The following is a 24,085-nucleotide window of genomic DNA, read 5'->3' on the forward strand; positions in this document are numbered from 1 at the left end:
CGGCCGCTGCCAGCAAAGCAGGGAGAGGCTGCGGCAGTGGAAAGCACCCACCACCTTCCTCTCTGTTGGGGGTCTAAATGCAGCAGCAGCACTAAAAGAGAGCAGCCTGGCCAGGGCAGGTTCACAGCTGTGACACCCCGAGGTGCCCTGGTGCACGTGGGAGCATCTTCTACGCTGGACTCTGTAACAGAGGTTAAGCAGATTTCACAGCAGTGTTTGGCAGAGCCTGCTGCAATGAGGAGTGATGGTGACCAAACCTCTTAGCAAGCCAAGGCAGAGTGAGCTTACAGTGGAAGTCTCCTGACACAAAGAGGAGTATAAACCTTTAGCAGGGATGGGATTTTGTCCACCTTCAGATTTTTCTGTATCAGTGGACAAGTTTGCCGGTCTGTGTTGCATAACACAACTTAATGTACAGTCAGATTGAGCCTGTGATTTAACTGGGAAACAGCTGTGTGACTCAGATGTTTTAAGGGGAGGGTAGAATACTGTGTACAGAAAACTGTTCTCATTCCACCATGAACAAAGAGTGGCAAAAACACAGGCACCTCCACTGTGCCAGCTGTATTGCTGCAGTGTAGCAGTCCTCACTTGGCAAGATATAAAAAAGAAGATTAACAAGTATAATAGCATTTTACTGTACTCTTTAGAGTGAAAAATCATTTGTATGTTACCACTACTGATGGTCCAAAACCACAATGCTGAAACTAAATAGGGAATACAGATCTGAACCTTCATCCAAACCCCACCCTCTGGGTTCAGTACTTTGTTAGATCCAAGACTGGAAGGTACCTATTTTCTGTCTTCTGGGAGGTTGGTGTTTTGCAAGGCCCTAAATTCATACACTTCACAGCTGAAAATCTTGGGAGAATCTCAATTTCAATTGCCACAAACCAGACTTGCCAACCTAACTGGTAACCCCCAAACTAAGCCTCAACCCAAAGCATGCACCACTGCCGTCTCTCCCAGGCTGGAGCTCTGGCAGCAGATGAGGCCAGCAGCCGCCCAGGTACACCACTGCATTACGAGGATGGCTCCAAGTATAATCCAGAGGAATACACAAAGATTTGGCTTTATGTAAAGGCTAAGTTGTGACTGAGTGTCTCATCTTGGTCCCCGTTGGAGCGGAGCCCAAAACCACCACACGCTTTGGCACTGTTTGTTGTACTTGGCACTGCTCGCTCAAGCGAGGTGGGTGCATTGGCAGCACTTGTGAGGAACCCCTCCTCTTTAATTGGTGGGAATGTACCTGTAAGGCTGAGCCGTGTTTGGTAAGGCTAAGTGTTCCCGCAAGGGAAAACGACTCGAGACAATGCAGTTGGTGTTTAGAGTAACAAGACAGAGGATGACTGAGGCACTCTTTCATGTTACCTGGAGGGCCCTGTTAAGCTCTCTTACTGCTTTCTGTTGTTTCACCACGAAACTGTGTCCCTTGCTTTAGTTAAAGAGAAAGCTGATGAAATAGTTAGACAGCCCAAAAGAGTTTTTTTCTCAGTAATTGAGAGAAACCTGGACTACATCTAGCTTCAGTCACTATTTTGTTCCATGTCAGAGGCTAAAAAACTAACAATGATACAATTTTTTGCAATGAATTATCTAAAGGAAAGAAATTAAAAGCTACAACTGATTGTCTCCATAATTTATTAAAATAATTTCTCACAGACTGGAAGATCACATGAAAATTAAACTTTGTTCTACTTACAGGCTGCCTAGTGATTTGTTTTGGGTTTTTTATGTACCAAGAGTTGGGGACAATACGTTTTCTAAGTCTAAGCATACATTTCATGCATTGACTTGAGAACTATTAATTCTAGAAGCACTGAATATAAGGAATTTAAACTGTGTTGCAATTTTAACATTAGTAGGAGTGTTTTCTCTGAGCCTTTGCATCAGATGACAGAAGACTGTATATCACTTCCTGCACAAAATGAAACATGTTCAGAAGTAAGTGACCTCTTCTGTCTGAGCTAATGGAGTCTCAGGTACCTCAAGACTGAAATTATTACAAACAGATAGCTGAAAAATCCTGTCTCATATTCTATTCAGTAGAGGGCAGTGGCAGATAAAACCCATGCACACCTATTAACCTGATGAAAGTCCTGTCTCCTGCCATGAATCTCATGGCAGCAAACACACCGGGCAGACAGATACAAGAATGGTGGATTCAGTGCTTTTGGTCACAGTCCTCACTCACTCTCTCCCATCTTCCCTCCTACTCTCATCCCTCCACACTTCTTTTTTCCTTGTGCCATGGATGTTATCATCAAGGCCGAATGCCTTCTACAAGGTATTCCCCCTGAAAAGCTGTCAGGAAATAAAAATGCTCAGAACCTTATGGGATCAAGTTCTTAATGGCTCTAAATGAGAGTAAAATAAACACATGCACATGTGCATGCATGCACACACACACCCAGCACCTATTTGTCAGACCTTTTTACCAGACAAGGAGAACACAAGCTGGAAAAAGACTGTTGCCTAGTGGCAAAGGCACTCAAGAGTTATGGGGGCGTAAGTTTTAGTTCAGTCCCTGCACTTAGCAAATTGAATTAATCAATTCATTGTTATGGTTAGAATTAAATATAAGTGCCAAGAAATACAGCAAGAACATTACATTTTGCTCCATTACCTCACAATTACACATGCAGTGTCACTTCACAAACACTCATCTCTCAACCGGTGCAACTAAGTAGGAAAAAGAAGGATATCTACATTGTTAATAGGCTGTAGTGTTGTACATCCACATTTAGGAACATGAGTAAATATGAACAACTGTATGTATAATTTCCTGATCTAAAATACCTCATCTTGGCAATCTTAAAGCATAGAAGAAAAGAAGGAAAACCCTGTTGAATAACAGAGATTGCAAGTGTGAGCATAAGACCAAAGAAATGGAGGCAGGGTTGGGAACACTGCAAACGGGAATTGTGGAACAATTCTTACTGTATTTGTTTTCAGGAACAAACCTTGCAGCCCTACTTCTTTTATTGACAGGTAAGGGAAAATTCTGCCACAATGGAGTACATCTTTATGCCTTAATACAGTTATCTTCAAAGAGAATTAGTGCTGAATGTAAGAAGCCTGGTGCTTGTATGTCTTTACATTCTTAGACAAGCTGCTAATTGGTGACTAGCAAGACATACAGATTCATTAAAAAAAATCCCCTGCACCTTAACTGGTGGGGGGAAAAAAGGCAATGACTACTACATGCACAGATTGCCATAAGTGCAAGTTACTGCAACATTTCTAAAGATCAAACAGTTTTACCTGCCTGGCTGCAGAGTGGACAAGACAGGCAAGTGGCACATGGGTCTGACTGAAGAGCACTGTCCTTTAGGGCTTTGCCTCAGCACGCCTGCACCTGCATCCCCTCCTCGGCTCAGTCTGGTCTACAGCCTTTCCAGAGACCCATCTGCAACTGTCAGACTTTATAACTGCTGAATGACACTTCCTATCAGCAGCTACTTAATGAAAGAGGCTTCCCAAGACAAGGATCAAATGTCAGCCAACTTTGTCCTTCTCCTTTTCTTCCAGAAAACCAGGCAGGTCCAAATGACGGCCTATTTAGCTGCCCCATCACAGGATTCTACCACAGTGCTTTAAATGTGGCCCAGTTTCATCGCTGGGCTGTTCCTCTTCAGCTGGAATGGATTTGCTGGGAGAAAGTGCACCAGCCTTTCCTCCCACCCACAACACTGCTGAAGGCACTGCCTGTGTCTTGGCTCTTGTGGAGAAGTCACAGCTAAGTAGCTCTGCCAGCCCACATCCGAATGATGGCTGCATCTAGCCCTGCTCTTCTGAGCTCCATCCTACAGCCTTCACCAACAGATTTCATGAATCAGGAATATGTTTGGGAAAGATCCCAAGTGTGTAATGACTTCTTAAAAAAAACATGCAGACTGTGCTTCACTCTCCAGTGAAGTACAACTTTATTCTGTTCTCATTTCAAGTATTAGATATTTTGAGCTACATTTAGCTGAAGAACTTCATTTGCATTGAGGAACAAACCCCATATTTACTATGTTAGATGATGCTATTCTGCTTACATATGTGTTTGTATATAAGCAATAATGTCATTCACTTTTTATCTCCAATAGACTTTAAATGAAAAAAAAAAATCACAAAATTAACAAATGCACACTGGTGCAATCCACCAAAACATACACTGAATTCAGGTACCTATAACAACAGTAAGGAGATACAAAGGCATTAAAACAACACTGAACAGATAGAATTAAACATTTGGTTCTTAGTAAGGTATGACTGTCTTTGCCAAAGCACTGAAGAAGTTTCTTGTTAGCAAGTTGGCAAGATTTGAAGTATTATTTCCTGATTACGTTGATAGCTGGTATTCATTGCAATCACTTGAGGATATCTTAGTATCCTGTGCAATTTTAACTCCTCCATAAAATATCTGGAAGGAAGCCTTGCAGGCTATCTAACATTGACTCAGCTACTTGGTGACCAGCTGCTTTGCTGTGGTAGCAGCAAACTGCAAAGTCCTGTACTTAGAGAACACTAAACACCAAACCTTTGTTAAGTACAGAAACAACACACTCAGCAACTATTTATTTGCTGCCTTGTCTCTCTGGGAAAAGCCCTGCAACTTTCTCATAGCCTGTCTAGCAAAAGCCCTGAATGGATTTCCTTCTACATGACACATGGGAACCTGCTGCTTTCTCAGAAAGAGCCCTAATTTGTAGTCTTTGCCCAGGTTTGTACATCCAGCCATCGGGCTGGGGCTTGGCCATGGTCAGTATGCAAAGTGCTCCCACACACAACTAACCTCAGAGGGAAAACTCAGAGAATCCACTCAGTGCAGACTGCAGAGGCAAAGCACAGCTGTCTGCAGCTATCCAAATGTCTCAGGCTTGGTCATCTTGATCTTTTTAATGACCCTGCATATCAGCAGAATACAGGCATCTGTTCAAAAGAACCTCGCAGCTCCTGACAGAGCAGAGCACACATCAAAGACGGGTGGGTCAGATTCTGCCCTCACTCGATGCATTAATTCAGAATAACTGAAATGAAATCAACAGAATTACTTGTCATTAACACCACAGTAACCAGGAACTAAGTTTGCACAGTTGGCTTTCCACTGTGACTTACACAAGTGTGCTAGTTTTTGTACTTCAAAATATCCATATGCTTTACAGCCTGAGGATTTTTCATTTGCCTTCGGCAAAATCAAGGGTAGATTCTAAAAAGGGCAGGAGACTGACTATATTTCTGTCAGAACTTTTGTCGCTGGCATTACTGAAAGGGCAGCAAATGCAATAGATCTGTGACACATCTCAGGGTGCAAAGAGTTAATCTCCTTTCTTGCAGATCATCTGTATCAGTCCAGATGCTTGGTTGGGAGGAAATATAACCCAAGTGCCTGGACTAGTGCAGCAGACTAAAGAATAAAAATATTTTTATGTACCGTGCTTATAAAATATTCTATTTGCCAGTTATGTTTAGAACCTTCCTTTAAGGATTTTCTTTTCATGTTAAGAAACAAAAAATCCATACACTCCTTGTTAAAAAACACCTCTGCCTAAATGTCTGACCTCCATTGTGAAAACTGATCCTTTGCTGTTGGTCTGCATCTTTATTGTGCCCTCAAACTTACATGCTAAAATAAAATCAAGACAATAGAAATCACAGTAAAGTGCCACTTAAAGTCAATGTAAAGTTTATAATCCTTTGCAGTGCATTCTTCTATTATGCTGATGACAAGTTAATTTGGGTGATAAAATGGAAACAAAAAGCAAGGAAGTAATCCTGTTTTACAGAATATTATTCAAACAATAATAACTTCCTTTGCATAACACTTATTTCATTCCATCATTACTACTATTATTACTACTATCTTAAGCTATGGCAGATTGTGAAGGGTCAGAGATAATTTTTATCAATCAGCCTCCCTTTGTCTTTGGCAGGTTTAATCATGTCACTTGGAATGTAGCATGAGGGGCCTGATGAAATTGGAAAAGCATGTGAAGATAAAAATCATTCTCAGATGAATTCAGACACTTCCTGCCACTCTGCAGATGCCACAGTGCTGCAAGCCACCCTCCCAGGAGAGATGATTCACCTGGAAGGAGGGCTAGGCTCTGCCAGATGTGTAGGAGGCTGCCTGAGACCCACATGCTAACACTGTCTCAATTGTATGAAGCATATGCTTTCAGTCAAGGGTGAAAAATGCAGGCACCAGCACATGCCAAAAGTCTTTCAAGCATGGCCCACCAGTCAGCCTGAAGCTTAATGCACTGATCCATCGAGTCAGCAGATGTGTGTCACCACAGTACAAGTTGAAGCTGGTTAAAGCTATAAAAGAGTGAAGTGACCTAATCCAGACATTCAAATCTCACAAAGAAAACCATATTGTTGTCACTTTGGGGGCCTTAAGTGTGGGACTTCAAGCACAAACACTGAAAGGCTTCTTAGAGTAAAAAGGTATGTTGCTGCAAAAGCATAAATCCCAACCCTAAGCTACACTTGTACTGATTTCAAGTTGATCTGATAAAAGCATAGCACAGCTTTCCTTTTTAGTACTGCACATACAAAAAAGAACATCTGCAGAATTTTATTGCTAGAGCCATAAATGCTCCTTATCCGCTTGGTTTGAGGCAGAAGTCCAAAAATACCTTGATAGAAAGTTTATTTGCAGAGTACCACTACGTACTTGGTAGAGCCAGTGAGTTGTACAACATATTCTTTCACTCCTAGCAAAGTGCTGTCGGTGTCAGCTCAGAGTCCAGCAGTAGGAGCTGGCTCCATAATGCCTGGGAACTCCTCCCTCCTTTCTATTTAATAATCATTTAATGGATACAGTATTTCCCGACACACTCAAAGTCAAAGCAACACTTTACAACGAAAATATTCACCTTGTTCACATGCAGAACAATTTGTTTAAAGAAACCAGATCTCCTCAGCACTCAAAGATCAACCCAACACTGGACCTGTGCAAACCCACTTCACTGTCAACAGCAGTTGTTTCAAATAGCTTGTTCAGAGGTAGGTGATAAGATGTAGTTCTCACTGGGCAAACACAATTAGGCAGACAAAGATTTTTCTTGAAGTCTTTTCTGTCTATCACCTGCAACCCAGTCCACAGCGCTTTCTTAAGTATTCCTGCCTGTAATAGCCAGGTCTCTGGAAGAACACTGATGTTTCACAATGACCTCATTGTGCTTTGACATAGCTTTCCCGAGCTGTGGCCTGTGGCAAACACACACCTGCTCCACTTATGCCCAAGAGGCCAAAAAAAAAAAAAAAAAAGGCGACTTCAAACAATATTCAAGTTCAAACAACAAGCAGGGTTCTTCTGCCTAACAAAAAGTCCATCCTGCAATCCACTTCAGAAAAAATGATAGCTGGTCATTTGAAAGTTAACTCTTTTAGGAACCACCACAGATCAGAGTTAAGAAAACCCAAAAACCCACACCAGCTTAAGAGGGGAAAACATCCACTCTCCATCCGAAGTTCTGTCATGTCCCCCCTCGCCTTGACTATTACCATTGCTCGAGAATGGGGCTTTCCATAGCCCTAGATCAGGACTAAGCCAGTAACTGCACTAGGAATCAGATGTAAACACCATGAAAAGAAGGTCAAAAGACCAAAATCTATGTAAGTACAGGATGAAAGGCAACAGAGATACCTGACACAGATGGCAGTGCCAGGAACAGAAGTAAAAAGCACAAACGTGTGAAGGTAAGTACACACACACAAATACACACATACACTTGTGCCTCCTGTGTTGCTCCCATCCAGATAGTGAAGAATGTTTTAAATTATGTTGATAGAAAAGATTTTTAATTAATTGGGTTGGGTTTTGCGTTTCTTTTTTTTCAGCTCTCTCCTGATTTTTCCATTGCTCTGCTCACCTGTGAGTTATACTGGGCCAAAAAAGATTTCTGGCAACTGCCCTTATACCAAATACCTTTTGCATGTCAGCTATACAATACTTTGCATCATCCACAGTCTCCATTAGCAAATTTGCCCTTTCACCTCAATAGCACCCATCTGACATTTCCACAGCTTCAGAGGCTTTTCCTCCCTCACCAAAGCATGTTTGGGAATGGTTTCAGGGCAAATTCTTTGATTCTGGTGTTGGAGCATTAATGAGGAAAAAAAAATAAAATAGGAGAGAACAGTTAAATGTTTCAAGAGAAAATGAGCAAGACAAACTTAACTATGATTTTTCCCAACTCCTTCCCTCAAGTCTTTAGTGAAAGAATTGCTGAATGCTACTTTCCCTATCCAAAAAACTTTTGCTCCTTGAGGAATAAATGATGTGCTGTGGCTCCTATGGAAGAGTAACTAGAGGCTAAAAGAGAAATGGAAGTGAAGGGTCCCCAGCACATCCCCTGTGGTGCTTGAAGGTTTTGTCTTTGCCACAGCAAGACTGGATTCTGCAGGAGTCAAAATAACAGTATCAATACTTGTCCAACATTCCAGAAGCGTAAACAGCAAAGGAAGGAAAAGATATCAGTGAAACACCAGAATACAAAGAAATAGCAGGTATCAAGTTGAGTTTTCTTATAGTCTAGGATAAAACAAGGCTTTGCACTACCTAAATATCATTGAAAGCTCACATGATAGCATTTGTTTTCATTGTTTATATAAAACCATATATGCTGCCTCATGTAAACGATATAAAACCATATCAAAAAATATAAACCCGTACATATTCATACAAAGCCATAGGCTGCCTCAGTATCAGCAAGGGTAAAATTAAGTCTTCATATTCATCATTTTTCTGCACTACATGCTGTAGAAGTATCACTGCTCATTTCTTTTTTTGGGACTAATATGGAAAGAATAAACTACGAGTTCTTCGTGCTTTACCCCAAGTCACAGAATCACAGAACATGTTGAGATGGAGGGGACCCACAAGGATCATCAGGTCCAAGCGTGTGGACATGAGTGAACACAACAGTTTTACTGCTGTGGCCCTGCTACCAGCTCATGTCCCTGAAGGAAATAAGAAATTCTGCAGAACAGAAGTGTATTGATTGAGGTAAGTTCATGATTTTTTTGCAAAAATAACTGTTATTAAAGAGTTAAGCCACTGTATGTGTGGGCGAACTGCTTTCTGTAATTGCTATCTATCTACAGATCTTGAGAGAGATGTTGATCTTCTGAAATGAAGGGTGCAGACGCAAGTCTTTTTAAACCAATAAAAATACCAACATTTAAGTGGGGTTTTGGCCATAGATCCTTTGTATGCAAATCACTCGGATCAGATTGAAAACTAAAGACTTCTTTTTGGACAAAAACATTGTCATTTGAAGTTGGGAAAATACATGGCTGCCAACAGAAATCTAAACACTATTTGACAAAGTACTCCACTTTCCCATCAGTCTCATTATATTATTTTTATATGGAACGCACATATAGTAGTATGAAAAAATAACATGGTTGTCATTTCCTACTTTGGAGTAAGCCATTTTGGAGTACTATGTGTGTTATATCCATCACTGAAATCCTCTGGCTTTGCACTGTGAAAAATCTCTCTCCATCTATCAGAAAAAAACCCCAAAAATTTCTAAAACTTGGCCCTCTCACATCCCAATGAAAACATGCTGATGTGTGTACACAAGTTCAGAATTATTTCAGATGGCTGCAAATTATCCTAAATAAATATTTTTAAGGGCCTGTCCTAGTTGTGGATGTCAAACACTATTTCTACATTGCAGTAGAATAACTACTTAGAAAGAGGTTAAAGACTGAAAACTAGACTTGGCTGCTGCCAGTGTTGGAACCTCTCTTAGTGCTCTGTTTTCCAAAGCTTTCCCTGTGTGGAGCACCTTATTCAATACAACTTTAGTGTAATACCTACACACCTTAACAGCTTACATTCAGTGCAACCACACATTTTCCTTTGGGCTTGACCCTGTAGAACTTTTTCTTTAATGAGTAACCTCCTCTCACAAAAGGTGTATCATGGAGGTATGCACTTAAGTAGCAATAATACTTGTGAGGATGGAATTAGAGCTTGAGTGCCAAGCAAACAGCTGGTGGGCTTACTCCTGTAAAGTATCTCCTGGCCCACGGACTCCCCATGAATGTTGGCTCATGTCAAACCTGCCCAGCAGTGCATGGGCAGAGTGCTGACTCACACCCTACGATTTCACAGAGCTCTGCAGACCTCTCTGCAGGTACCAGTTGAAGCCTGGAAGCAGTAAAGTCACATTTGCATTGAGTCTTCCTCCCAGGGTTTAAGCCAGGACAAAACTATGCAAGGGTAGCTATGCCACTTCCCCAAAGCAAATCAACCCCAAACTGGTTCAGGCAGTGCCAAATATCAAGGAGCAGTATATTGGTATTCAAATTTAGATTTTATCTGTGTGTAACTGTGCAGAATTTTGTAACTTTGCTGTAAGTGGTCCTTCTACACGCCAGAACATAAAGTAGATTTGGCATCTTTGGATTATAGGTTGGTGCCTGCAGCTTGCAATTCCAGGGTTTGCTTTGAAGCTTCAGCTTTTTTCCCTTGCAGTGGTTTGACAATGGTCATGATTCAGCGTATTCAACCTGCTTAGGTTGAGATGGCTTTTCTTTATCATTTGGAACTGAAGAAAAATAAACAACAAGGACTTTTTCTAGCCCTTTCTGTCACATTAATGGACTGGTTAGATTTTACAGCCTTCAGAGTGTGTCCACTCTTCAGAGGACACAAACTAATTCCTGCTCCTTCCTTGCACCCCAAAAGGAGTGTTACAATCAGATATAAATATGTCTCATTTTTCATCCCACTAGAACTATGAAAGTAGACAGAAGATGGAGCAACACTTGTGCTTCCCAGGAATGTCAGACAGTATTCAAACAACACTCAGCAGAACCATCCTGAGGTGTATTTGCTCCATATTGTTCCCAGCACCAGACAGATCCCAAAATTAACTGTGATCCACTATTTCATTGAATCTCAACAGAAGGTCAGTGGGAGTTGTCAGGAACAGCCTACCTACATTTGTGAAAGGAAATATTTCCTTTTCTTAATATTTCTTATCTATCCTACCTGTAGACATAACATTTGTTACAGGTTGAATCAATTAATTAGAATATTTCTCTTAAAGCCCATATTAACTCACTGACTGGAATCTACTAGTTTCCCAAATACTTTGTGTGTTACTCTTTAGATTTAGTGGCTGTTACTCTTCAGACTTTTTATTCCTCCACAATGATCTAGCTGTGCTTTGTAGTTTCCTGACAATAATTTACTCCAAAAAGGGCACGCTCTCCCAAAGTGTAATTAATGACAACTTGATTTGTGTGCAACTAGCCTAGTACAGACTATTGGATTTTTTCACTTCAAACAGACACAACTGCAAAGATGAACATACTGCAAGTTTCAGAAGGGACCATTTATGCTATTGCATTAATTCCTGTGAATTTAGTGGGTTGTTTTAGGGGAACCTTCTACACTTTTGAATGCTAGGGCTGCAGTTAGGCCTAATATATATTCTAGTGTTCCAAATATATTAGTGTTTCTAATAAATTATTTGCAGTCTTATACACATACTGCTCCTACAAAATGTCAAAATTGCATTGCAGGCAACATAAAATGTCCCCCTTCCTTAGAAATTCTCTTGTAACTAGAAGGAATCTGTGGGAGGAGACAATTCAGGGAGCAGTTAATGGTTTTGGGGCTTTTACTGTGGTCTTAGGGATCAGTGTTTCAGTTTGACTTGCATTTCACTTAAGCCTTTGCAATGTCCTTCATGATCCAACTGCAAACCGAGTCCTCACAGCTACGCTGGTCCCACAGCCAGGCAAACTATCCCAGCTTTGATAGAAAAGTCATTTTTCCCTCACATACTAGGATGAGGTACAAGGTTTGAAGTCAAAGTATTATTAGAGAGATGCCAAAATTGACTTCACTCCCTCCTGAATGCCGACCCTCCAGGTACATTCAGCAAATGTTATAACTAAATGCAACTGGCCATAGTTGGCACGCCCTGACACTACATTTGTTCAAACAGATATTCCACGGAGACTGATGCCAGAACACACGCATGTTCCAACAGGGAAGGCTGGGAAACATCAGGTTGTGACAGCTGGCTTTAAAATAAAAACTGTCCAATGAAATATATGAAAACATAAACAAGAGGACTCTTGTTAGCCCAGGGAATTCAGTAATTTTCTCAAGGCTAGTTTTAACTTTGCTATGTTTATCAAATTTATAACTTTAAAGCATACATAGTTCCACCTACTTATAAAGTGAACAGCTGAGTACAATTGAGGAGTACCTTCTGTGCAGAGAAATAGAAGATAGGATCTCTCAGCTTCTCCATTACTTTAATCACTATAACCTGCAGAAAGCAAGTAAAGAGGTCATCAAAATGCTGTGCCAGTGCATTGCGTTCATGCCATAAATCCAGAATCAGGAACTTCAAGGTCAAAGTGCTGTATTTCTGCTTTTCTCACAGGTATCTCCTTGCACAAACCAAAGAAAGTACAAGACATGCTGTCATTCACAGTTCTAGAACTACAAGACAGAAATTTAATGAAGAGTTGCAATTTCTAGAAATAATTCACCTGCAGATAACCTAGATAGAGTGCAACTGTTCATGTGATGCAGAAGGATCCAGTTGCTTTCACTCTGGAAATCTTTTCTATTCACTAATAAGAAAAAGAATAAGAAAAAGTCAGCTTGCTTGAAAGCTCCTGCCAGTGCAATCAACTGCAGTTGGGAATCCCATCACACTCCTACAGACCTCTTCAGGAACAAAAAAGGGCTCAGTCAGGTCTCCAGTTTTCCAAGGATCTCATTTCAGCCTGTGACATGAATCAGGTCTTTCCAGGGAATACCTACACACCACTCTTCATTTTGCAGTACCTTCCCTGCTATTTAGTAATTAAAAGTAATGCTCTAATTTCTATTAGATGACAAAATTATTTTAAATTTTTCTCTTGAACCTAATCTTTCCTGTGCACCTTGTGAACGACGGAGTGCTACAAAAATCCCCAAATGGGCTCTTTCCCTGGGGTGTAAAAGGCCAAAGGAAAAAACCCACTAAATGTGCTTACATCTTAGAATAAAGAATTATAGCAAAAGGACACTCTTAGGCTTAAGCAGTACAGTAGATTCAAGGGATAAAATTATATAAATTACTGTCGTTTTGTGATTATTTCTTTCTAAAGGTGGAGCTCCTCTATAAAGGAGGGTGATCATTAAAGGAAGAACTGGGAGACAACTCTGCATAATTATTTTTTCCTGTCTTATAAGTCACTTTAGTCCTCATTTTTCCAGTCATGGAATGTCTATTTAATAATTTTTTTATGTGACATGTAAGAGTGCTTTATCTTGCCTTACAGTATCATTCTAAATGAACCACCCAGCACTATTTAATTCTTCACCTTTAACAATAAACATATGCATCTCAGACTTCTTCAGCCCACAGAAAAGCTTATTACACAGTATCCTGCTAAACTTGATCCAGAGAAGTAGATAAAAGTCATTACCTCCTGCCTGTCCCATTCCAGTTATCCCTATTTCCCTGCTGTCATCTCCTCCACTTACATTCTGAAAATATAAATATCTAATTTAGGAAGGTTATTATATAATTTTTTTTGGTACGTACAAGAGAATTTTGAGAGAAAACTTTACCAGGAATCTAAAAGGAAAACCTATTGCTTGTGAGTTTTGATAAGGGTAAGTCACACGAACTGTCAGCTTGAAGCATATAAATGGTTTATATCTTTGGAAGGAAAAAACCCACTATGTCCTAGTTAACAATTTATTGAATTAATTGATCCAAAACGATGAGCTTTCTATTAAATGTTAAAATTTCTTCTAATATGTAGCTTATTAGATTACAAGCTCTGGTCTGTATACACAGACAAGTATTATACCTGTATCCTGTCAATACAATGACAGTCTACTGGAAAAGTTATAGGCTATGGTTAGAAGTGAAAAGAATGTCTTCCTAGAGAAAAATGCAGCTACAGCTGTGCATGTATGAGGGGTATGAACAGGGCAAATGGTTGGGTTTGGTTTATCCACTTAATAGGCTGGAGGGTAAATGTTTTCTGTTTGGTCTGAGCCCACAACAGCTACTGTTTTCCCTGGAAAAGTGAACAGCTCTGGATCTGCTGCAGCAGGGACTCAGGCAAGCTGGGGCTGAGCTGCTCTTCTCTTCTGGGTCCTAAAGTTCCATGGAAAGGCACACAGCAGTGGATGGATGCAGTATTCCCCCCGGAATACTGCAGGCCACAGGAAGCCCTGTGTGAGGCTCCCAGGTGGTGGGAGAGCTGTCTACAGATCCCCCTTTACATCTGCAAAAGACAGAGTCCATGTCCAAAAAGCCTTCTCTGCAGTAAACCAGTTCCTGATTTACATCAATACAGCTTTGATGACAATAGAGATACCTCGGCTTCAAAACGGAGTGCTTTGACAGAAGACCTTCACTAGAAGTAGTAAGATAGATTTTACATTTTATGTTGCTACTGTACAGTGCATTCACTAAACAGCACATTTAGAAAAGCTAGCTCAAGAATAGTTTTAACTTTGAAATAGTACCAATTACACTGCAAAAATGCAATTACTAGAGGTCTGTTGCTACAAACTGCAAACTTCCTTTTCGACAGCATTTGTTAATGTATATTTTACAATAACCAATATTTATAGAAATATTTTAAATTAAATCAGACATCATACAGTCCTTACATTTTATGCTTTGAACTGCAAAACCATGGCATGGTTTTGTCATTGTTACAGCAGAGCCAGTCTGGTATTTCAGATCAAACATGGTATGTAGTCCAGATGTGTTAGCTGTCACTCTGTGAGTAAACACTTCTGATGGACAGTGTGTTAACAACAGATTATTACTCATGATGTTGCATGATGGTTACAAAAAGTTAGCCTGAGTGTCAGAGATAACACCAGTGAGAACTGCTGGTGGAAGTGATGCAGACTGGTATGTTTACAGTGATTTCTGTCATGTGCCTCCCCCATTTACTCTTCAAGGGAGAATCAAATACAATGTGAACACCTCCCCATACAGACTGTGGTGGAAGCTCAGAGCCATTTGATCTGAGGGGCAGGACTCATACTAAATATTAAATTCATAATTGTGCAGTTAAACCATTAAATACTTGCAGGTTTGCCTGAAGTGCTAAGCACATTAATTTACATTGTCATTTATGTGCCCTTTTAAGAGGATACTTGTGAGGTGTCTTAGATTAACAGATGTTAAATGACAAAATGTTTATCAGTCCATACAACAAAGGCAGTACAAGAAATAGTATCTGCAATTTAAGTCTCTCTTTGCACAAGGAGACCTCACTCTGGGCCAGAAGAGACTCTTTCAAGACAGGGTCACCATTTATCTTCTATAAACATTCAACCATCAGTTTCCCTTCTGTCACAGGGAGAAGGGGAATCCAACTGCTAACAAGGTACTGTGCCTTTGTATCCTTGGCACACCTCTAGAAAAACAGGATGGAGGGATAAGGCATGGCATGCAGATCTGCAAATTCCAGCGATCGTGCAGTGGGCACCTTCTGTTGTGCATGTACAGCGCAAACAAAACCGGCTCTGTTAGACCTGTGCTTGCTTCATGTGAGGTCAAGCCTGGTTGTGCCTGCACTTTGCTCCTCCAGCTGGAAGCAGTGGCAGCAGAAGCTTTGCTGGCAGTGGCAAAGGTTTATAACAAGTGACAGAAGTGCCAAGGCGAAGGTCAGTAGTCCTGGCTAGGTGTGAAAGGCCCATTTTCTCTAGTCTGGTTAGACCTGAGTTAACTGAGAACTATTAGCAGAGATCCCTAGGCTGCCCTCATGGTCATGACTTCTGGCTGCTGAGTTGAATACAAGCAATTTCAAAATACTTTTTTCCCCCCACACACTTGTTAAGATATGACTGTTTTGATACTCTGCTCCACTTGTCACTCCTGACAACTGACAATAACAAGCAGTATCTCATGTGCAATTATGTGGCTGCCAAAGACTTGGAGTCCCAAGGCTAGATGTGTTACACCACAGAGAATTACAGGTGATTATATAAAGAATTGCACATTCATACGCTAACAAGTATCATGAGACATGCACGAGAAGATGACACCAGTCTATTTTCCTCACCCTTATCTGTCACTATGCAATGTAAAATCTGACTGGCAGGATTCAGCATCCTTGGGACCACCCAGCAGCTCAGGCTACTTGGGTCTGATGTAAGATCACAATCCAAATTCTTACAGAACATTTTTATTTTTCTTAAATTCAACAACTCACAGAAAAGATAAGGTTGTATATGAAAAGTGGTTAAGGAAGCTGCCCCCTTTTTTTTCTTACTGAAGAGATGTTTCCTAGAACAAAATGGGACTTGGAAATTTCAAGCCACTTTCAGTATTATCGTACACAAAACAAAAAAACATAAACGTACCCAGCTATTCCATCTGAGAAAACACAAACTACCTAAACGTTACAAACACACAGTTTCAAAATTTATTATGCCACTGTATCACCTCAGGCTAATCCTCACAATATCACTGCCTCTAATTGAACCACACTGATTTATGCCAACTGTAGAGATAGTTAGTCCATCCTCAGTGCCACAAATTATAATTCTTAGATTTTTCCAAAATAGTTGCAGATCTAGAAAACTGCAGGAAGCATAAAGTCCACTGACTAGCATACTAGGGATTAATTTCATTCTTCAAAATTGCAGCAATGTATGCTTCTGGTTATGGAGGTGTGCCAGCAGTGCTACAATTAAGGTTGTGCTGTCACTTCAATTATAAACCCAATTTTTTGAGGGTTTACTAAAACTCCAGATTAAAAAGAAAAGCTTGCTGCAGGCTGAAATGTTTTGTACTAGATCTCAGCCAGGGGATAACTTGTTTCCAACACTCTGAAAAAAAATAATCAGGTGCTTCAAATGTTAGAATTTAAATATGTTTGAAGAGAAAAAAAACATTAAAAAAAGAACATTTAGTTATGAATTCTCAGTGCAAAGCAAGTTGCTTCCTGGTTCCTATCAGAAAGGCTATGCAAAAACATGGCTGCAGATTATGCAAGTAGAGAAGACGAATAAGGATGACAAAATCCCAAATGTTTGGGTGCTTGGTGTTGTTTTTTTTTTTCTTTTTTTAACAAGCAACAAGCGATTTGGCAACTGGGATTGGCCAAATCAAATGAAGAGACAGCAACCTATACAGTCGTAAGGATGGAGGAACAAACCACCCTTTCTAGAAGTGAAAAGTATGGCAAAGACCACAAGGACAACATAGCTTTTCCTTCACTTGAGTGAGGGGTGAGCCAGAGGTGTGACACTTTTCACATGTGCACACTGTGTTCCACGGTGTTGACAGCGAGTGTCAACACACCTCAGACTAAGCTTAAACCAAAAATAATACAATGGAAGATGTACAAAGCTGAGTGTGGGCTGCAAAATTGAAGTGAGCAGGCAGTTTTATACTGCCATGATTATCTGAAAACACTGCATCTAAATACATCCCAGCTAAATTTGCATCCTCACTCCTGGCTGGAGTGTGGGCACACTGTCCAAGGCTGAAGACCATTAGTTACACAGAGAAATGGTATCACACACTGCACAGTTGTGGTTTCTCCATTCTACTTTACTCTCTTCTACAAACACTTCTTACAGAGAAGGGATATCTTTTGCCCTGAAAATTTATTCCTTGATCTCTCATGCTGGCAGGCTGGTGACACTGACACCTCTTTGCTATTGAAAGTACTATAAAACATATCCATGCAATACAAACAGACCCTTGTTTCTGCATCTCTTGCAGTTTAGAAAATTCCAGGTCCCACACATTCATTTTTGCCAAATTGGCAGTTGCTAGGAAGCAAAAGAAAAATGCTGGCAATGGTTCTGTGAGACTGGGGAACATGCAGGCAGTTTTCCTGCAGCACAGGAAACAGGTAGGAATTTTCAAGTGACTTTCCAGGCCAGAGACATCCAGGGATGTCTACTAATAAGGAAACCAAAGTAACTTCAAGGGGATGATGGGGATGGGCTAAACATCATAATGATACAGACTTTGTAATGAATTTAAATTGGACACCTTGATTTACTTACCTACTGTAGCTGAAGTAACTACAGAGGCAGCACAGTTAGTTAAACACTGGTAGCCTGCACATCTAACACTGCACAGCAGAAACAAGCTTTTAAAGGGGCAGTAGCCAGCCTGAGCTGAAATACAGAGATAAATTGCAACTTTTCGACTAAAGACTCTCTCAATATATGAGAAACAGTTTAAAAACTGCTCAGAAAATAAACTAATGCTACACTGCTGCCACACTTTAGCAGTACTTTCTCTTCTTACAGAGAGAGAAATGGCACCAAGCAGAGCCTTTCAGAAACCTGCAAGGTTAAAGGTATACCAATAAATGGAGAGGTCAAAAGCCTATTTTTACAGAGCACCAAGCCTAGCTATTTATTGCTTTGTACTTTTGGGAGAGGGGGTTGTAAAAAAAAATTCTCATACCAAGACACAAGATCAAACAACTGTATTGACTGCTGTTTTCTGAAATATTCTTTTCATACAACAATGAAAAATTGCATGGGCAACTGCACTGGGGATCAAGTGAAGTGCAACAGGATTTTGCCCACTAAAGCCAAGAGCAGTGTATCACAGAGGGGGATTCTTGTAACATAAAATATAAACTTAAACATAGAAAAAAATTATTCTAAGTTCCCATTATATATGCAGTACACAATGTACTTTGATCACACCATACAGTAATTGATTATACTCAGCCCTCTACCAGCAGGAGCCTTCATTCCAGCTGCCTGATTTTTGCAAGAAGGTCCATCAGGGCTCTCAAAGGCAACCACAAGCTTCAGACTCTGCAACAGCTGAGATTTTGCTCAGGGTGTTTAAGGATCTGCAGAATTATTTTTCCCCTCTCTCCACTTCCTCCATGGTGCTCATTTATAGTAAAATAGGGAAAATGCTTTTGGCAAGAAGATATAAGAATGATTTCCTTCTCTTGCTACTTTGATGATTCCCCTTAGGGGACACAGAACAAAGAAAATCAACACTGGCGGTAGCGGGAAAGATCCAAAAGTCTCTTTTAGGGTAAAGGACACAGGTTGTGAAACAGCTCTTGTTCTGCATCTATTCAATACAATTCAGTTGTAAACTCCATGTACCTCACTACAGCTCCTTCCTTGTTACTGCAGTGCCTGATGCCTCATGCAACAGGGCACCACACAACCTCTGCTTTCGACAGCAAACACACACACACAAAAAGGGTAATTCCCCCACTCCCCCAATAAATGGAGAGTTAAGTACAGAAGAAAATTAGGGAAATTTTCTTCCTTAAAGAAATACCAATATTGTCTCAAATCCAGTGACGTTTGTAGAAATTCACCAAGAATTGCTGTCTCTAGTAAAACTTTAACATTTTAACTCTACAGACATGGAATACCTTTCTTAATCCAGGCTTAAGCTGGCAAACTAGTACAGGTTATTTTGCAAAAAAGCAGCAAATATCTGAAGTACACGTTGTTTTCTTGTTAGTTCTTGACCAGAAGACACTGTCTAACACATAACACATGGCAAGCTGATTGGGGAAGCAGAGTGATTCGTGGAACTCCCCCGTCTCAGAGTTCTGTATTTGCCACACTTCAGGAAAATTAAACCCTGGAAATCCAGGAAGGCTGCTTGCTGGACTTTCAGCTCCATGACCTGTATGCAGAAATACTGTACCACAGCTGACTTGTGAAACCTGGGATTATTTACTAGATACATTGTACAGCACAGGTTCCTTCCAAAAATAAAAGGAAAAATTGGTTTGGGAACTGTCAGTCTTTTGAGTACCAACACCACCAACACAATTCTCATTCAACTAGTTACATCAGGATAGGCCAGGCTGGGATGGAATATGCTGCACACAGTTCCTGATTCTTTTTGGTCCTCAGTGAGGTGCACTGGCATAATTTAAAGTAGGTCTCCATAAGGTCAGAAATGGATAAAATATTTCTTAGCAATTTTCAAAACCAAAGATGCCTAATCCAAGACTTTTCACAAGTTTTGAGAAGAACCAAAGCTGACTAAAAGGCTGATCAATACAACAGTGGTGACTCAGACACCCCACTTAATTTAGAGTGCTATAAATGCAGAAGGAATAATGTAACTGGGAAACTCATGCCCTCATGTCTGTTTGTGTGTGCACATATACACAAGCATGTTTACACACATCAAAAATGAGTCCAAGACACAGGGCTACTAGACAAACAAAAGAATATTCATGTTTTGACAAAATACTACTTCGCTTTTACTGGCATGTAAGACCAGGCTGCACTAGGCATATTTTAGCAATAATGATCAAAGCACAGGCTTTCCCTGAAGATTAATGACTGGCTAAGAGGATAGTTTGAGGTCTGTTTACCCCAGCTGGTCCTTAATTCCCAGGAAAAGCATCTGCAAGGCTTATTATTGCTGTAAACTTAAGATGGAGGGAGGGGTTTACGCTGTTTCAAATGATATGTACAACGACTTTTTAGAGACTTAATGTCTTGTATATTAACCAGACTGCTTAACCCATCTCTTAAAGAACTATTCATCTTGAAAGTAAATAACTTCAAACTTCCGTAGCCGTGCATTCCATGTGAGCTCTGCAAACTCCTTTACAACCAATTCATTACCCCCCCACCCGCCTCTATGGCAAGTGAGGAAAGAGATACACAAGGATCATTTCACTCCTCATTGAAATACAGCTACATCTGGGGGGAGAATGAAAGCTATTTAACAGCACACAGCACTCCTACGTAATGTTTAGGACAGAAAGCAAAGAATATCATATTTACTTCAAACTGAAGAGGATTTAGCTACACAGAAAGCAACTGCTTGACTGAACAGAAGCTAATGTGTAGCACTCTTGGAAAATATGCATGTGGTTTGTCAGACAGATTGTGAATCTCTTATCCACACTCCTGAACAGCTACTCAAAGGAATAATTTCCCTGATTTAATGGAGGAACAGTTCCAGTTTGAGTAAGTAGCTTCCAACCTGAATCTTATTTATCACAGTGGTCACAAATGTCATGGGTCACCAGAAGTTCCCAAAAGCCTGCAGTCAACTTAGAAATCTTACTGCTTGAAATGTTATTCCTTAAAATATATAGAATTCTCAGTTACAAACTTGCATCTTAAAATACAAAAAAAATCCGAACAGCAAAGATAAAATGCTAAACTTACATTCACATCAAATTCTGGATTATTAATAGTAACTGACCCAGGAAGGGTCTATAGATTTTAAGTTCTGGTACTGTGGCAACCGACTGACAGGTTAGATTCAAATCTTGAAGGTGTTTCATTTAATTGTATATACGTTAGCAATCATGTTTAGACTTGAGCCAGGCTATATACTATACTTTCCTGTATATTTTCCCACAGACATACTCTAAACAACAACAAAACAAGTTGTTTTTAGCATCATTATGAAAAAAAAAAACACAACAAAACTGGATGTTCCAAATTAAGCATGTGATTCAAACAGTCTCTTTACAGAGGATGAATAAACCCAACAGGATTAATTTATTAAGACTCCAATGATCGAAAGCCTATTCACAGCTAGCAAAAATATTCATGGTCTTGAATGGGATTTGCCTAAGACAAACCTGTGTCCTAAAAATATTTTACCTTTTCTTGCACAAATAAAGCTGTTTTGCTATGTAGAGCAAGATTCAGAAAAGTATGCAATAGTTTTGCAACCAAAAAACTCTTTGCTTTCATCCTTCCAAGTTTTCCACATCTATCACTGTTTTAAGAAGACACGTATAATAATTAAAACAGCCTCACTTTAGGTCTCTAGATTTTTCATTATCAGTTTGTAAGGTAGTGAGTAGGCTAAGTAAACAAAAACAACCCAATGGAAGATGATGTAACAACGTATTTCTAACTATTTATTCTCTTTACCTGAAATAAAGCTCTTAAAAATGCATCAAACTTCCTCAAGTGCGGTTTCACTTTGGAAAGGTGTGATTTTAGAAGGGAAACCAAATTTCAACATGTTTGAATTTATGTGTGTCTCTAGATCCTTTCATATAATTAAAAGGGCCTTTCAAACTGTGAGCCCATGGGCTTTCTGTAGCATTTAAGAACAATCCTTCTCTCTGTGAAGACTTTTAGCTTGCTCCAACATATCTCCTAAATGAAGGCATCCACAAATGGAAAAGCAGTTGACCTCATTTTTGCAGGCAAGTGTGATGCAAACCAGCAGAGTAGCCTGGTTGTTAGAAACCCATACCTATATTTATCAGGAAAACCCTCCCTGGATGTTGAGCAGGGCCACTGCCTGATCATGACAAGACACGAGTAACAAGTCCTAAGTATCTCATGCATTCCCAGTCACACAACTGTGCAGACACCAAAGGCAGCAGCAGAACTCCCCTGGCACGTGCTTGCTCAGCTGTTTACTTTCCTGCACACAGCAGGGTGGTAGGATAGCAAAACTACAGCTTTAGTTTCTGAAAAATGCTGATTTTTGTTTTTATAAACATACCATGTTTATGAGAGATGCTGGGTAGGTTGACATTATATATTAGCACATCATTGTCTGATCTTGCAACTCATCACTTTGTTCATTTCCTGGTTTATGCATATATAATGAATCCATCTAGCTGCTCTTTTTTTTTTTTTTTTTTAATTTGGCCTTGTATAGCTGAGCCATTTTCTCTGGCTTCAGATTCCCTCCAGATGTCCTGACTAGTCCAAATCTACATAATTTTGTGAAAGAATATCTATGATATTGTGATGCTCTTTTTTTGGGATTACTTTTTTTTTTTCCATTTTTACTACTGATATTTTTTTTAATAAAGTCTATTGGCTTTATTAAAATAAAGCCACTAAATATTCCACTATTCCAGACTTCTTCATACATATGAGCTCAGATGGTACTATATGAGAACACGAGAAGGCAAAGATAAGATTATACAGAGATCTCAACAATATAACTGAAATAAAATGACCTGGTAATCCAAACAAGATTCAGACAGCAAAGATATTCAGAAAGATAACCCACTGAGTAACACATATTAGATACCTAAGTCTTCACTGCTCTTCAGCTTCTATTGCATCAGGTGAATCACCTCGATCTGTATAAAGTTAATACAAAGTGATGCCAAGACAGACTCCAGCATACAAAGAGAGGTACCAGAAAAGCAGCAACTTCAGTGCTTTAAAGCAGGTTAATGTGGGATCCCAGTACAATTCAGGCTGCAGAACTGCTTAGGGAACATGATGTCAGCAACGTTTCAAAACACTATCCTACCCTAAATTTCAGAAATTACTGCAGCTTTCTAAACACATTTGACAAAGCATCTCTAAAACCAGTAGTTTCACAGATGTTCCTGGATGTATAAACTGATTTGTAGTGTTTTTATCGTACGTCCGGGTGTGTTTAGATGAAAACAACTACCTGGCTGTCAGTGTGAGTAACAGTCTCTGGCAAAAAAATTTCAATTTAAAAGACCTCAGTAACAGCATAACCCTACTTCTGTCCTTTAAAATAACTGCACTCAACAAATCAGATCACAAAAAAACTCGACAACAAAAAACTCAGATAAATAGGGAAAAAAATCATACAAATATGACTTTAAACATACTGGTTTATATATTAAACACAGTATTTTAAAAATCTAATTGTGTTTTTTCCTCAACAAGAATTTAGCACTGCTCTTGCTCCACAGTCAAAACCAGTTTATTAGAATGATAAAGAAGGCAGACACAGTTCTTCAGGTCCTGTTACAGGATTTCTCCAACAAATAAAATTGCATCCATGACTCCAGCACAAATACCCTTCACTCCTAGGAATTCATACCTCAGTTATACCTGAACCCATCAAAATCCATTTCCCAATTTGGAACTTATTTATTATGAATCAGGCTCCAATTTCTGCCTCAAGTGGCTAAGTTACAACTTATTTGAGCCTAGATATCCCACCGAGCTCTTAGATATTTCTAAAGCAAGCACTATTTTAGAAAACTGAATTGCAGAGAACAGTTTCACTTACTTTGAAAATACATGACTTTTATTGAAAATAATAGAATTATCATCCAATCAAGTAATACCTATATGTCCAAAAGAATAGAACTTTACCTGTGAGACTTTACATACATCATGCTGTATCAG

At 39.8% G+C, this 24,085-nt stretch overlaps 1 protein-coding gene across 2 annotated transcripts in view; it reads right to left on the reverse strand.

Moving 5' to 3' along the window:
• BNC1 (basonuclin 1) overlaps positions 1–24,085 on the reverse strand; it is a 74,959-nt gene that overhangs the window by 45,186 nt on the left and 5,688 nt on the right. The window contains exon 2 of one of the 2 annotated variants that reach the window (XM_051796593.1): positions 12,237–12,299. The exons of the other annotated variant lie outside the window; for it this stretch is intronic. Within the exon in view, the coding sequence (XP_051652553.1) occupies positions 12,237–12,299 (63 nt within the window). The remainder of the gene's footprint in view (positions 1–12,236; positions 12,300–24,085) is intronic. 2 annotated transcript variants of the gene reach the window in all.

This window comes from Manacus candei, unplaced genomic scaffold, assembly GCF_025592945.1.
Source record: "Manacus candei isolate 608988 ecotype Guabito, Panama unplaced genomic scaffold, ASM2559294v1 h1tg000046l, whole genome shotgun sequence".
NCBI classification, from domain to species: domain Eukaryota; kingdom Metazoa; phylum Chordata; class Aves; order Passeriformes; family Pipridae; genus Manacus; species Manacus candei.